The following is a 13,163-nucleotide window of genomic DNA, read 5'->3' as shown; positions in this document are numbered from 1 at the left end:
CAAAAGAACTCCGGCCCGATGCAACAACGCCCATGGCTCAAACGTCCAAGCAAGATTATTAATCCGAGTCATCATCCTTCTGGTTCTTGGCTTTCTTCTCAGCCTGTCGTCGCTCTTTCTTCTTGCGCTTGCGCTCCTCTTTATCGACAGTAGACTGATCCTGTTGCTGCTCCTCAAAGGCCTCAGCCTCGGTCTCGAATTCTGTATCCTTCATCTCCAGATCATTCTCGTCGTTCTGCTCTTCATTCTGATTTCCATTCGCCGTCGCACCAGCTGCGACATCCAGATACTCCTCGTTGGGATTCTGCTTGGCGACAGTCAAATCCCGTCCGAGGGTTTCTCCGGCCAGACCGGCTTGCACGCGCTTCAAATTGTGGAGGATCAGGTTTGGCGCCGCAGCAGTGGTGCGTGAAACGGGACCATGTTCACTGATACTGGCATTTGGCTGGAGTGCCGGGTCTTGCGCTGCGCGAGTGAGGTATGCAGCAAGAAAGTCGTGCGCGGCGGATTGGCTGATTGGTTTGGTGCTTTGCACAGTGGTTGGAGGGAGAGAGGAGGGGCCTTGGGCGGACATATTGTATAGTTTGAGACCTGCAATTGCTAGGCTCTGGAAGTGAAATGTATTGAAAAGGTAGGCGGTTCTCTCAGCCGGGACTTTGGCTTCTGACAGCAAATTTGCGACCAAAGAGGGTCTTTGCAAGAGTTATTGGAGATGCTCGGTCATATCGCGACAAAAAAGTTTCGGAGGCGCTAGTCCGGATCGGGTACTATACTGCATGCTCGAAGGTAAAGGTGCAACGCAACCAATACTTACGGGAGAAAAATGATGCGGGGAAAAAGAATTAGACAATTGAATATTCAATCAAAGAAATTAAGCAACGTACCGCGAAGGCGTATTTGTTGGTTTGTCCAAAGCATGCTGTCATTACGCTATGTCGTGCCTATGTTGGCGGGCCCGCGCCTGCGGCTCCGCGCTTAATTTTCTTTCCACTTCCCGACTCTGCGCCGCGAGAATCACCGACGCCTCGCCAGCCTATCATCAGCCTCAACGAGATCCGAACCCTACTTCGATCTCAATCCTCGAGTCATCAAGATGCTCTGTTTCCGCTGCAGAGCCGTGCCCTCTCTCCGGGCTTCTGTGTCCACCCCTCGGGCTCTGATGAACAGGTAGATATTATCTCCGTGACATCTAACAACACGGACACGAGACTAACGAAAGATTTACATGATATAGTGCCAGCCCATTCGCAGTGCAAAGTAAGGCCACTACTTCTGCATTCTCCGCCAGATCTTTCTCCTCGACTCTTCTGTCAACGCCGGTCCGTCCTCAACAATCACAAGTCTTGTCCCGGCTCCCGTCCACAACACTGTCTGCCACTCCCTCGGTGTCTTCGCTGCTCTCCCAGCAATCACAACAGAGCCGTGCCTTCTCAGCAACCGCACATCTGGGAGTCAAGCGCAATACATATAACCCTTCACGACGAGTACAGAAGCGACGTTCTGGATTCCTGGCCCGGAACAAGTCTCAGAAGGGACGCCTCGTCCTGATCCGTCGGCGTCTAAAGGGACGTAAAGCCATGAGCTGGTAAATGGATAGTGTCAGGATTTTTTGGTGATGAAAGGTGGTATTATTTTGTGGTTTCAAGCCATCGAAGAGCAATGTTGGCCTACAGGAGCTAGCCCCATGAGTGTACATTAGACTCTTGTGGAAGCATCCCAAAAGATTGGCACAACATGCCAGGTCTATCAGGCCTTGTATCATATTATATATTCTTGATTATGTGTGAGATTATACGCAATTTAGCAGTCCTTTGTGCAGCAAACCTATCCCTCCTTAGCATCAGTATATGGATTCGATTGAGATTGCGTTCAACCGACACCCGTGGAAGATCACAGTATGGTGCATACGAGCACGGTTCTAGGGCCCAAGCTTGGAAGAACGCAGACTCTTCTGCTCATGTTTTCATTTATGCAAGTAAGTAGTACTAGTACTAAGCTTATGTTCGTAGTGAATTGGATCAAGCTATCCTTCTACATAACCTGCCACGTCTAAAGATTCATGCCAAGGCATTTACTCATCATCTTCATCGCTCTCTTCCGAGCCAGATTCAAACTCCTCGTCATCCTCGTCATCATCATCGTCCTCTTCCTCATCGCCATCGAGCTTCAGACCATAATCGTCCTCGAATTCCTTCAGAGGCTGGACCTGGGGTGTGAAGCCAAATGCCTCGAAGCCTTGCTTCAGAGTCTAGGGAAGAGGTCAGTACTAAAAGTCTCCAGATGAAATCTTAATGTAGGTGATAGTGAACTTACATCCTCGAGAACCGTGCCACAAGTGACGACAAGATTGGCAGTCTTCGCTTCGAAAAGCGGCAGGATGATCTCCCGAAGAGCATCCTTGATCTCGTCAACATTGATATCACGGACCTTCTTCAACATCTTCTCTTTGTAATCACTAGGCAGGTTGCGCACAACCTGTCGAATGAAGCTGCCTTGCGCGGCGGTGCCGGCGGTCATCTGTTCGTTGGCGTAGCCTACAACAATGCTGCTGATAGCGCCTTCCAGCATTAGAGGGTCGAAGGGCGAGGCGCCTGACAGATGATCTTCAACAATTTGCTTGCTAGATTCAAATGCCTTGTGTGCGTTGGGAGAACGGTACACATCGAAGTTCACAAAGCCGGTGTCAATGTTGTAGGCGAAGTTGGTACCGTATGCCAGACCCTTACCACGGACTGCAACCCAAAGAGGACCCTCGACAGCATTCATATAAGCAATGGCAACCAGCAAAGCGGGCAGTTTAGGGTCGTCGTAGGAATCGAGGCCACGGCCAGTAGCGTAGGCATATGATGAATCAACGGTTGGCATAGGGACAATGTATGAGGTACCACCGATCTTCTTGCCCGCATCACTTAGCAGAGCCCGACGGTTTGTGATAGGCTTCAGATCGATGCTAGTTCCCAGTCGCTCAGCGAACGGCTTCCAGGCAGAAACAGGATTGCGAAGTTTCTCCAAGTCGGCAACCACAACGACGCGAATGTTTTCAGGCTGGAAGAGCGACTTGCGAATCTCTTCCATACGGCTCACAACCTCCTCGGGCTTTTCAGCCAGAAGACGCTTGACGCGCTTCAGGTAACGAGCTTTCACCAAGGTGCTACGGGCCCGGGAAATTGACTCCTGCGCAAAATGCACCATGATGTGCACAGCTGCAAGCATGTCATCACCACTGCGCTTAGCATCAGGCACATCAGCCAGCAGTCTGGTGTTAATGGCGCGGAGTCGCTCCACATCGAAGATAGAGTTCCAGCAGAGTTCCTGCAGCCAGGCAATTGCAGTCTCATACTTCTCGAGCTCGACTTGGAAGGAGACACGCAGCATCTCAGAGTTGCCGAGGCTGCGAGCAGTTTCCATAGCATAGCCAACGGTATCCTTCTCAAGCTCAACCACAACCTGTTCGAAGTTAATCGTCTTGCCATCTCGCTCTACAGGAATGTTGAAGAACGCTTCAGTGTAGATTGAGAGCAATGGGCGAAGTTGAATAGGGACAGACTGTGCGGAGATAAGGACGGCCATCTGCACAAAGCTGCTTTCGATGTGCTCAAAGTGGATGAAAAGAGGTAGTTCTGGTCCATCGGCGTCCACGATTTTTTGGATTTTGTGGCTCGGGTGCCCAGCTTTCAAAGCAGCACCAGAGCGAGCTGTGGTGGTATCCATGAAGTGAATAGACTCAGTTCCGGGGATGGCGAACTCGGCGAGCATTTCCTGGGGAATTTCCTTGTCATTCTCAGCCTTGGCCTTTTCGAGCTTGTCAGCAAGCTCCTTGAGTCCTTTCTCGCCGAGACGCTCCTTCTGTGTAGCAACGCGGGCTTCTTCGTCAGCCTTGAGCTTGTCAGACAGCTTCTGTGACGGAATTCCCAGGATTGAAACGTGGTGCGCATCGGCAATCCATTTATTAATGAACTCGCGCCACTGGTCTTCGGACCACGTTCTTAAGACGTCGTACTCTTGTAGTGTCGCAACATCTCTCAAAGTCGAGCCATCCCGCTTTCCATAAAGGAAATCGGTGATAACATACTCGGCGAGTGAAGCAGCATTGCTCTCAGTCGAGAACTTCCAAGCACGACATTGGCGGTCGATGCACTCCTTCATGTACTTCATATCCAATTGTTTGCCCATGGCTTCTTTCAGGATCTCGAAGAACCTCTTCTCGACCGAAGCAAGCTTGTCTGTCTCAACACTAGTTAGTGTAAACCGAATCTCCATGCTGGGGTGGTCATCGGTTGAATAATAGACGGCACTGGCGATTTGCTCTTTTTCGACAATGACATTTTCTAGCAGAGAAGCAGAAGATCCAGCCAGATAGAGAAGCGCTACATTGAGAGCACCGGCTAAAAAAAATAGTTAGTTTGTGTTCAATACCACCAATTTTGCTCGAGACTTACACTGGATGGGTTCATTGCAGTTTGGACCTAAGAATCGAATCTCAATTTCACCAAAATCCTCATCTTCTTCAGGGAACTCGACTGTCTGAACAGTCGACTTTGTGAGCGCAGGTGCCTGCTTGGAATCTGTCCAAGGCCTCTTGAACGGTGCGTCTGGGCTTGGAATGACGTCCAAGATAGTATCTTCGAACTTGTCCAGAATTTCCAGCATGTTGCCTTGGTCCACCTCACCAGTAATGACCAGACAAAGGTTCTTGGGCTGATACATTTCCCGGTGAAACTCGCGAATCCGCTCGGCGGTAAGCACACGAAGTTGCTCCATCATTCCGCCAGTCTCGTAGCGGAATCCGACACCCTCAGGATAAGTAGCCCGACGGGCCGCCAAATCAATCAGCTCAGCGGAGTTGTTCTGAACACCCTGCATCTCGGAGTAAACCACACCAGCATCATTTCCAGAGCCATCGATGTGGTGAACTTCGGTATAGCAGCCCTCATCGGTCAGTGTTGGAGCAATAACATGCTCGAGATAGACGGGAAGAATACGGGCAAAACCCTCCCAGCCCGCTGTGTCCAGCGTATACGCTGTATGGTCTGGGGCAGTCCAGGCATTGGTGCTAGAGTAGACCCGGGTTGCAAGCTTATCGAGGAATCCTTTGTACCGGTAGTTTCGAGATCCCATAAAGCAAAGATGCTCCAACGTATGAGGAGCACCAGAATCATCGTGAATCTCGGTAGCAAGGACGAAATAGCCATTTACCTTGGGTCCCTTCTGCCCAATTACCACCACCCGCATGCCAGTGCGTTGAGATTCATACTCGACGAATTCACTGGGTGAATAATCGGGTTTGAACTGTTGAAGCAGCTTAAAGTGACTTTGCTGCACCGAAGGCGACATATCGATCAATGGGTTTACCCCAGTGAAAATGCTTCGGCGAAAAATCGAAGATCTATTCCATGATTAGCCTGTCTTTGTCATTCAAATTTTCATGCTTAGAAATGGCCTGGATTTGTGCTGGATCTCATTTTCATCATGATCAACATATTTTCCATTATGCCGCTAGACAAAATCATGGAATTTGTTCATGGAGGAAAGGCATGATGCACCGTATTCCTAATGGAACGAGAATCGCTAGAAGGATTCCACAGTACGGAATCTTGCTCAACCAACGAGAGAAGCTGCAGAACAACATCTCAGATATCGCCGACCAGACATAGCACCATTATGTGTGACCATCGGCGGGGCACTAGCATGGAGGGGCAAGAAAATGGGGAGAGGGTTGGTGGTGATACAGCAAGGGTATCTATGGACAACTTACAGGAACCGAGTAGACGTCACTCGACTCAGACCTAGACAGAACCAAGACACGGTGGATTTGGGAAGAAGTTCAAGCGCTTGTGTGCTGGACCCAGGCGGAGTCTCTTTGCAGTTCCAAAGGTTGGGACCCGTCTCTTACAAAGCCGAATGAGTGTCTGCGACTGGCTACGTTTCTATACGAAAGTCTGTGCTCTTAGACCCTTTCAGACATCTTCTGACCTTTTTATTTCTTTTGTTAAAAATTTTTGGGATCTTTCCTTTTGCTCTTTTGGCTGCTTATGCTTACACTCAGCTGATGTTGACTTAACTACGCCTTCGTAAGAAGCCAACGTGGGGCGGTGACGCCCAAAAGTCACGGGGATTGTTGACACGCCCGCTTCAACTCTTCGTTTCAACAACCTCAAAGAGCTTCAAATTGGTGTGTTGGCACACAATTGTCCATATCTACTATGCCATCCGAGGATGAGGTATGTCAGGCCGTTCTTGGCTTCGTTAAGGATGGTGCCTATCCCGAGGAGAATGTCGTGGCCGCCGAATTCCCGGCTACAGCTCTTGCGAAAGAGCTAGAGCTGATAGCGCAGGCCCGTGAGCAAGTTGAGGTATGTCATTTCCATTGCTATTGGGTCCGAGGTGCCTAGGAAGTCTTGTAATATGCTAATTGCGGTTTTCGTTGCCGATAGAATGAAATCAGTTCTCTGAGTCGCGAGAACACCTTTGACGCCGATGAATGGATTATCCAAGCAAAAGAATTACACGCGGATATCGAACGGTCTCGGGTGACAGCGCGAGAAATTGTAGAGCAACATGAGCAAACCGGGCCCCTTCGATCCAAAGTCGAGGATGCGAATGCGAAAGTAGGATTGATCGAGACTGAGATAGCTTTTAACGAGGCAGTAGCTGGTACATTAGAAGAAGTCCAGCGACTGTGTCAGCAAATAGAAGCAGCAAGAGCTTCACTTGCAAGTGGGGATATCTCAACTGCTATTGAGCAGCTAGAGGCTATTCAGGGAGCTCTTGGTGACGACACTTTCTTTGCCAACACCAATGTAATGAGCATACTCACGATTGAGAGCTCTCGTCTGAGACAAGACATTGAAGACGCGGTACATTTGCGCTGGGATAAACAGCTGTATGTCGACTGTCACAAGGGCGAGCTCCGAATTGAGAAGGCCCAAGGCCCGGATTCTTTGGAAAGCACAATCTCTTCTCTTGAACGACTTGGCACTTTCACTGTCGTGAATGAGAAGTTTCAACAAGAGCTCACCAAAGCAATTATCGATCCAATTTTGCAACCTCGTCGTGATGGCATGAGCCACGCCGTTTCGGTCACGGAAAGTGGCATCCAGATTCATTCTGAGCCATCCGAAGCAACCGTCGCCGAAACTTTGGATCGCATCACACGAGTGCTGGATGTCCTACGACAGGGCTTGCCTTCCAAGGTCACAGCCACCTTTCCACAGTCCTTAGTGGCAGCTATTGCTTCCAAGACAATTTCAGGATGTCTATCTGGCGCAATTCCGACTGATCTCGGTGGTCTCAATCAATTCGAGGAAACGTTAGACCTCGTCCTACAGCTCACGAAATCAATTGAATCATGGAGCTGGTCCGGACACGAAGAGTTGGTTAGTTGGGTCAACCAGGCTGCTCGTTTATGGCTGGCACGTCGCCGCATCGATTCGCTTGATCGTGTACGCAAAGTTCTTGCGGCAAGTACTGGCAATACTAGGCAGGTTGAACGAGTTGAAAAAGAAACAGTCACTCAAGCAGATGGAGCTTTATTGGATAACACTACCACAGATGACTGGGATGCCGAATGGGACGATGAGAAGGAAGAAGCGACGACTCATACCAATGCCGTTCATCTAGGGGAGAATGGAGACGATGAAGACGTTAGTGCATGGGGTCTGGACGAAGATGATGATGACGCCAAACCCCATACAGCTCCTACTGCTGATGACGATGATGAGGATGACGGCGATGCCTGGGGATGGGGCGAAGATGATGACGGCAAAGACGAGAAGACCGAACAATTGCAGAGCGCTTCATCATCGAAGCCGAGCAAGGAGCCAAGCGCCGTGCAGCCATCTTCAGAAAAGGAGGTGGTGCTGAGAGAAGTCTACACTGTCACTGATATACCAGATTCGGTTCTGGACATCGTTCAGCAGCAGATTCTCGACTCCAGGGATATCACTCAACCACCGTAAGGACCAGATCATTTTTGTACTCGTTTCTGATTGTTGCATTTGCTAATTCTAATTTCTAGGCACTCTGATTCCCGGGTTGCTTCCTCTGGCCCTGGTCTGCTTGCACTACCCACTTTGATTCTAGCCATGTTCAAGGCGACGTCCTCTTCTTTCTATTCACTCAAACTGAACTCTGGACAAATGTATCTCTACAATGACTGCTTGTACCTCGCTGGTCGGGTTCGGGAATTGATGGAGGAGCATGAACTCAGCAGGCTCAGCTCCGATGTGGAATCTCTTGAAAAATTCGGTAAATTTGCATACAGCAAGGAGATGCAAACACAGAGCACCATTGTCACCGATCTTCTCGATGGTGCTCAGGGATTTTCACAGTGCTCTGAGCAGCCATACAAGACAGAGTGTGAGAATGCTGTTAGTGCCGCCGTTGATAGAATTCGTGAGGTCTACAAGGAATGGCAACCGATCTTGTCGCATTCCGCATTGCTCCAATCCATTGGCTCTTTGCTTTCAACAATGATCAGCAAGGCGATTATCGATGTTGAAGATCTTGGTGACATCAGTGAAGACCAGTCCAAGCAACTGGTCAAATTTTGTAACCAAATTTCCAAGCTCGAAGACCTTTTCACACCGGAAGCAACAGGCGATGCCGAGGCAGTTCCGGTCACTGCTGTTTATGTTCCTAACTGGCTCCGATTCCAGTATCTCAGCAACATCCTCGAGAGCTCTCTCGCCGATATCAAATTCCTCTGGTTGGAAGGTGAATTAGGTCTGGAATTCTCTATAGACGAGGTAGTTGATCTGATCGAGGCTCTGTTTGCCGAGTCAGACTATCGACGACGGGCTATCTCAGAGATCCGGCGAGCCCCGAGAGCATGATAGGTATTAGCATAGTATTCCATAAATTTTAGTAAATATCCAAAATCATATATTTTCCACTATCGTACATCTCCAAAAAAGCATACAGCGGGGCGATCTCCGCGCTTTGCGTTAGTGTGCCGCACCGGTCACCGTATTTTTTCCTCCTCGGACCCGCGCAGGCTTGTCCATTTTGCGACAGCCATCTTCAGCGATCATCAATCGTCTTTTGCTCCGATTTTCGCCCATAATGAGTGAAGGCCAAGATTCAGCTGCCTCTGAGGCTGCTCAGAGACAAGTTCGTGTCCAGCTCACAAGCAAACAAGAGGACATTGCTCTTCCTGAGTCCACTGGACCTATCCTCGTTCCCACAGGTAAGAACGTTTCATTACAACAATCTAGACTCGCCAGAAAATTGACTATGTATACTCACATCCTATTTTCTACTAGGTCTGCGACGTTATGCGCTTTCAACATTGGTGAATAACCTTCTGAGCAGCGAGAAGCCAATCCCATTCGAGTTTTTGATCAACGGCACTTTCTTGCGTACTTCGATCGATGAATACTTGACTGCCAATGGCATCTCCTCTGAGACCACCCTTGAGATCGAATATGTTCGAGCTCTGATCCCACCACTGCATATTGCCTCGTTTCAGCATGATGACTGGGTCAGCGCAACCGATGTGCTCTCTGCAACCGCACCCGCCGCAACCTGGGCCTCAGGCGCCACTTTCTCGAAGGGCCAGGAGAGAATTCTTTCCGGTTCTTATGATGGATTCCTTCGTGTCTGGAATATGTCTTCTGAGACTATTGCGACTTCCCCGGCTGCTACTGAGGGAGGACACACTGCCTCCATTAAGGCTGCCAAGTTCGTTTCGCCCAACCAGATCGCATCTGCTTCATTGGACCGTACCGTGAGACTGTGGAAATACACTGAGGAAGATGGTGGCTTTTCTGGAAAGATCGCCCCTCAACTCGAACTCTATGGCCACAAGTCCGGCATTGAGTCTTTGGCTGTGCATGCGCCTTCTAACCGTCTTCTGACTGGTTCATCCGATCACAATGTTGGATTCTGGAGTACCAAAAAGTCAGATGCTCCTGCTGCCCCCGAAAACCTTCTTCCATCTAGTGCTGCCCGCAGCTCGAAGAAACGGAAGCTGAACTCGTCCGTCAGCACACCGCAGCGCGGCCCTTTGGCGCTTCTTTCAGCCCACACCGGACCGGTTTCCGCTGCGATTTTTGATGCCAGAGACTCTACCGTTGGATACTCTGCGTCTTGGGATCACTCCCTCCGTACTTGGGATCTAGTGACCGCTTCTTTGGTTGATACTCGCACTACTGCACACTCTCTTCTTTCTCTGGAGCATCTTCCAGACCACAACCTTCTGGCCGCCGGTACCTCGGCTCGACACATCACTATGATCGACCCCCGCGCCTCTGCTACTACCGTTGCTGCAATGACTCTCCGTGGTCACACCAACGCTGTTGTTAGCCTCGCCCGTGACCCACACAGCTCATACGGTCTAATCTCTGGTTCCCATGACGGAACGGTGCGTCTGTGGGACTTGCGAAGCACCAAGACCGACAAAGAAGGAGTTGTTGGTGAGAGTGTGTATTCTATTCCGCGTAAGAGTCTCGAAGAAGAAGGCAAAGCAGACTCCAAGCGTGTCGGTGGCGAGGGTGTCAAAGTGTTCAGTGTGTGCTGGGATGAGACAGTTGGAATTGTGAGCGCAGGTGAGGACAAGCGAATCCAGATCAACCGCGGTGAAGGCGTCCTGTCCTCGACAAAGCAGTAGATTGCGCATATGGTTACGGCGTTATTAGCTTGTGGTCCTATTTTTAAAAGTCTTAGTTTTCTTTCTGTTGATTATCAGCTTAGTCTGGCTTCTGGATGTGGATATGTATATCAGATGTAAATCTAATACTATTGAGATTCCAAGCTCATCTACTAGTTAATACCTACTACTAGTACAGTTTGGTACGAGGTCTTCCCACTGCCAAGTTTGAATATAATATAGTACATTGATAGGTAGTATCACACATAAGCAGACATGTTACCCGATGCCAGCAATTAAAAAAAACGCCATTACCATGCCTCTCACAAAATCGCGAGATTATCCCATAAAGTTTTCAAATAAGAGTTGGGGCAAGCTTCAAACTTAGAGACGACGCTCCATGCGGTTCAGCTTGACAGGAGTTTTGATCTAGAGTGAACTATTAGCAATTGGTTTAGGTGAAAACTGGCTCTTGGGTCTCCGATTTTGAAACCAACAGAGCCAAATGTCGCGAACAAAGTACATACCTGAGTACGAGTGCGTTGTCCGCGTACAGGCAGACCCAGGGCATGGCGACGACCCCGGTATGTTCCGGTCTCCTTAAGACGCTTGATATCATTCAAAACCTCTCTGCGCAGGTCGTTCTCGATCTTCATATCCGACAGGACGGCAGTCAGGTCAAGAACCTGCTTGTTGGCCAGCTCACCGACGCGGCAGGTTGGGTGGATGTTGAAGCGGGCAAGAAGGCGAGAGGAGGTGTGGTTGCCGACGCCGAAGAAGGACTCGAGAGACTTCTGTAAACGGTAGACTTGAGTTAGTTCGAGGTTCAATTGGTCGAGACGGGGTCGTGTTGAGGTTCCCCAGTGGAGGTGTTGCTTGCCTTGAGCAGATTCCGCTCGGGGAAGTTGACGCCGAGAATGAAGACCTTGAAGCCTGTTAACCAATGTTCAAGTTCATAAAAATTGCTCAATGAGCCTTACCATCTTGACGGGTGTACAGTTGATTGATCGATTCCTACTCGGTTCAATGGGTGATTGTCCGCAATGCGCGGGAGAAATCCTCCGGCAATAAAGTTTCTCCGGGAAAAATATTTGCAGTGTTAAATGGTAATTTTCAAGTTGATATCATGTAATTCTCGTAATTTACCTCTCTACACCGCCACAATCATGCTCCGCCATTTGCAAAAATTACTAACCTTGTGGAGTACCTTTCTCCGCACGCCATTGCAAGCTGGCCTCCCCTCTTGCTCCCTTTCCCTTTCCTCCTTGACAATTCCTCCAAATAGTGGCAATTCGCAACCATGAATTTCCGCAATCTTTTCCTTTCCCTGTTCCTGGTCGTTGCGGTCAGCTTCGCGCTGGTCCAGGCCGAAGACGCTAAGAAGGAGCCTCGTGGTCCTAAGATCACTAGCAAGGTATCTATTTTGGCCCCAATCTCTCTCCGAAAGCATAATAACCAATTGAATGTGATAGGTTTACTTCGATATCCAACATGGCGACGAGTCTATGGGCCGCATTGTCATGGGTCTTTATGGAAAGACCGTCCCCGAGGTAAGTTATATTCAGTGCCACATGATGGCTGGCAAAACAATGGACTGAACTCAGCTAATCTGCTCCTAGACCGCAGAGAACTTCCGGTATGATGCTTGCCCCCGAGACCCTTCAATTACTTTGCATGCTTGACATGTATGCTAATCCTTTTCAGCGCTCTGGCTACTGGCGAGAAGGGCTTCGGTTACGAGGGCTCTTCCTTCCACCGTGTGATCAAGGACTTCATGATTCAGGGTGGTGACTTCACCAATGGTGATGGTTTGTATTCTGCCTATCCATCAGCCATTGTTTGATATTGACCAAATGTGTAGGCACTGGTGGCAAGTCTATCTATGGTAACAAGTTCAAGGATGAGAACTTCAAGCTCCGTCACACCAAGAAGGGCCTTCTTAGTACGTCACTCTTTTCTTGAAGTCACTGATCTCAAAGAACTTTTTCAGACTAACCATATCTAAGGCATGGCCAACGCTGGCAAGGACACCAATGGCTCTCAGTTCTTCATTACCACTATCATCACCTCGTGGCTCGATGGCAAGCACGTTGTCTTCGGTGAAGTTCTCGAGGGCTATGACATTGTCGATAAAATCCAGAACGTTGAGAAGGCTCGTGGTGACCGCCCCGTGAAGCCCGTCACTATTGTCAAGAGTGGCGAGCTGGAGTTCAAGGAGGAGGCCGAGGCCGAGGACAAAGGTAGCCGCGACGAGCTCTAAACCGGCAGATGCGCCCTCCCTCTGCCCTTCTGCTGCTGGACGAAGGTGGCTGATTATACTCAATCCCTCAAGAACCCGCCGTTGATGTAGAGTCACCAACCTCCGAAGAAGTTGCCCCGCCCTCGTCCTCGCCCTCGATGCAACCGGTGTGGATCTTCATTGTGATGGTTGTCATTTTGGGTGTCTATCTTAGTCGCCGCCGCAACAGCCAGGAAATGCAGCACCAGACCGACAAGCAATTCGATGCATGAGAAAAATACTAGTATAAACAAATGCAGTGCAAAAATATAGCTGCCCAGCTCAAGGTTATCATTT

General features: G+C 49.5%; 6 protein-coding genes across 6 annotated transcripts; 3 read left to right on the top strand and 3 right to left on the bottom strand.

Moving 5' to 3' along the window:
* Window positions 1-58: 58 nt before the first annotated feature.
* On the bottom strand, window positions 59-574 carry N7469_007186 (uncharacterized protein; the record flags this gene model as incomplete). The annotated part of the gene is made up of 1 exon (XM_056646104.1): window positions 59-574. The coding sequence occupies one exon, from the start codon at window positions 572-574 to the stop codon at window positions 59-61; it is 516 nt and encodes a 171-aa protein (XP_056499545.1).
* A 519-nt stretch (window positions 575-1,093) lies between these two features.
* On the top strand, window positions 1,094-1,589 carry N7469_007185 (mitochondrial 54S ribosomal protein bL34m; the record flags this gene model as incomplete). The annotated part of the gene is made up of 2 exons (XM_056646103.1): window positions 1,094-1,167; window positions 1,235-1,589. 2 exons carry the CDS (start codon window positions 1,094-1,096, stop codon window positions 1,587-1,589), a joined length of 429 nt encoding a protein of 142 aa, XP_056499544.1.
* Window positions 1,590-2,071: 482 nt separating this feature from the next.
* Window positions 2,072-5,334, bottom strand: N7469_007184 (putative zinc metalloprotease; the record flags this gene model as incomplete). The annotated part of the gene is made up of 3 exons (XM_056646102.1): window positions 2,072-2,248; window positions 2,314-4,385; window positions 4,440-5,334. The coding sequence occupies 3 exons, from the start codon at window positions 5,332-5,334 to the stop codon at window positions 2,072-2,074; spliced, it is 3,144 nt and encodes a 1,047-aa protein (XP_056499543.1).
* Window positions 5,335-6,203: 869 nt separating this feature from the next.
* Window positions 6,204-10,609, top strand: N7469_007183 (WD repeat WDR12/YTM1 family ribosome biogenesis protein; the record flags this gene model as incomplete). The annotated part of the gene is made up of 5 exons (XM_056646101.1): window positions 6,204-6,353; window positions 6,435-7,954; window positions 8,018-8,779; window positions 9,069-9,187; window positions 9,264-10,609. 5 exons carry the CDS (start codon window positions 6,204-6,206, stop codon window positions 10,607-10,609), a joined length of 3,897 nt encoding a protein of 1,298 aa, XP_056499542.1.
* Window positions 10,610-10,972: 363 nt separating this feature from the next.
* Window positions 10,973-11,571, bottom strand: N7469_007182 (mitochondrial 37S ribosomal protein uS13m; the record flags this gene model as incomplete). Its single annotated transcript, XM_056646100.1, has 4 exons — window positions 10,973-11,017; window positions 11,116-11,382; window positions 11,430-11,513; window positions 11,569-11,571. The coding sequence occupies 4 exons, from the start codon at window positions 11,569-11,571 to the stop codon at window positions 10,973-10,975; spliced, it is 399 nt and encodes a 132-aa protein (XP_056499541.1).
* A 317-nt stretch (window positions 11,572-11,888) lies between these two features.
* On the top strand, window positions 11,889-12,848 carry N7469_007181 (Peptidyl-prolyl cis-trans isomerase B; the record flags this gene model as incomplete). The annotated part of the gene is made up of 6 exons (XM_056646099.1): window positions 11,889-12,002; window positions 12,061-12,138; window positions 12,208-12,224; window positions 12,293-12,396; window positions 12,450-12,530; window positions 12,595-12,848. The coding sequence occupies 6 exons, from the start codon at window positions 11,889-11,891 to the stop codon at window positions 12,846-12,848; spliced, it is 648 nt and encodes a 215-aa protein (XP_056499540.1).
* Between the last annotated feature and the right edge of the window lie 315 nt (window positions 12,849-13,163).

This window comes from Penicillium citrinum (genome assembly GCF_028827155.1).
Source record: "Penicillium citrinum strain IBT 23319 chromosome Unknown utg000006l:1.0-3011923.0:1.0-3012962.0, whole genome shotgun sequence".
NCBI lineage: Eukaryota > Fungi > Ascomycota > Eurotiomycetes > Eurotiales > Aspergillaceae > Penicillium > Penicillium citrinum.
The sequence above is the reverse complement of the archived record's forward strand: the minus strand, read 5'-3'. Positions and strand labels throughout refer to the sequence as shown.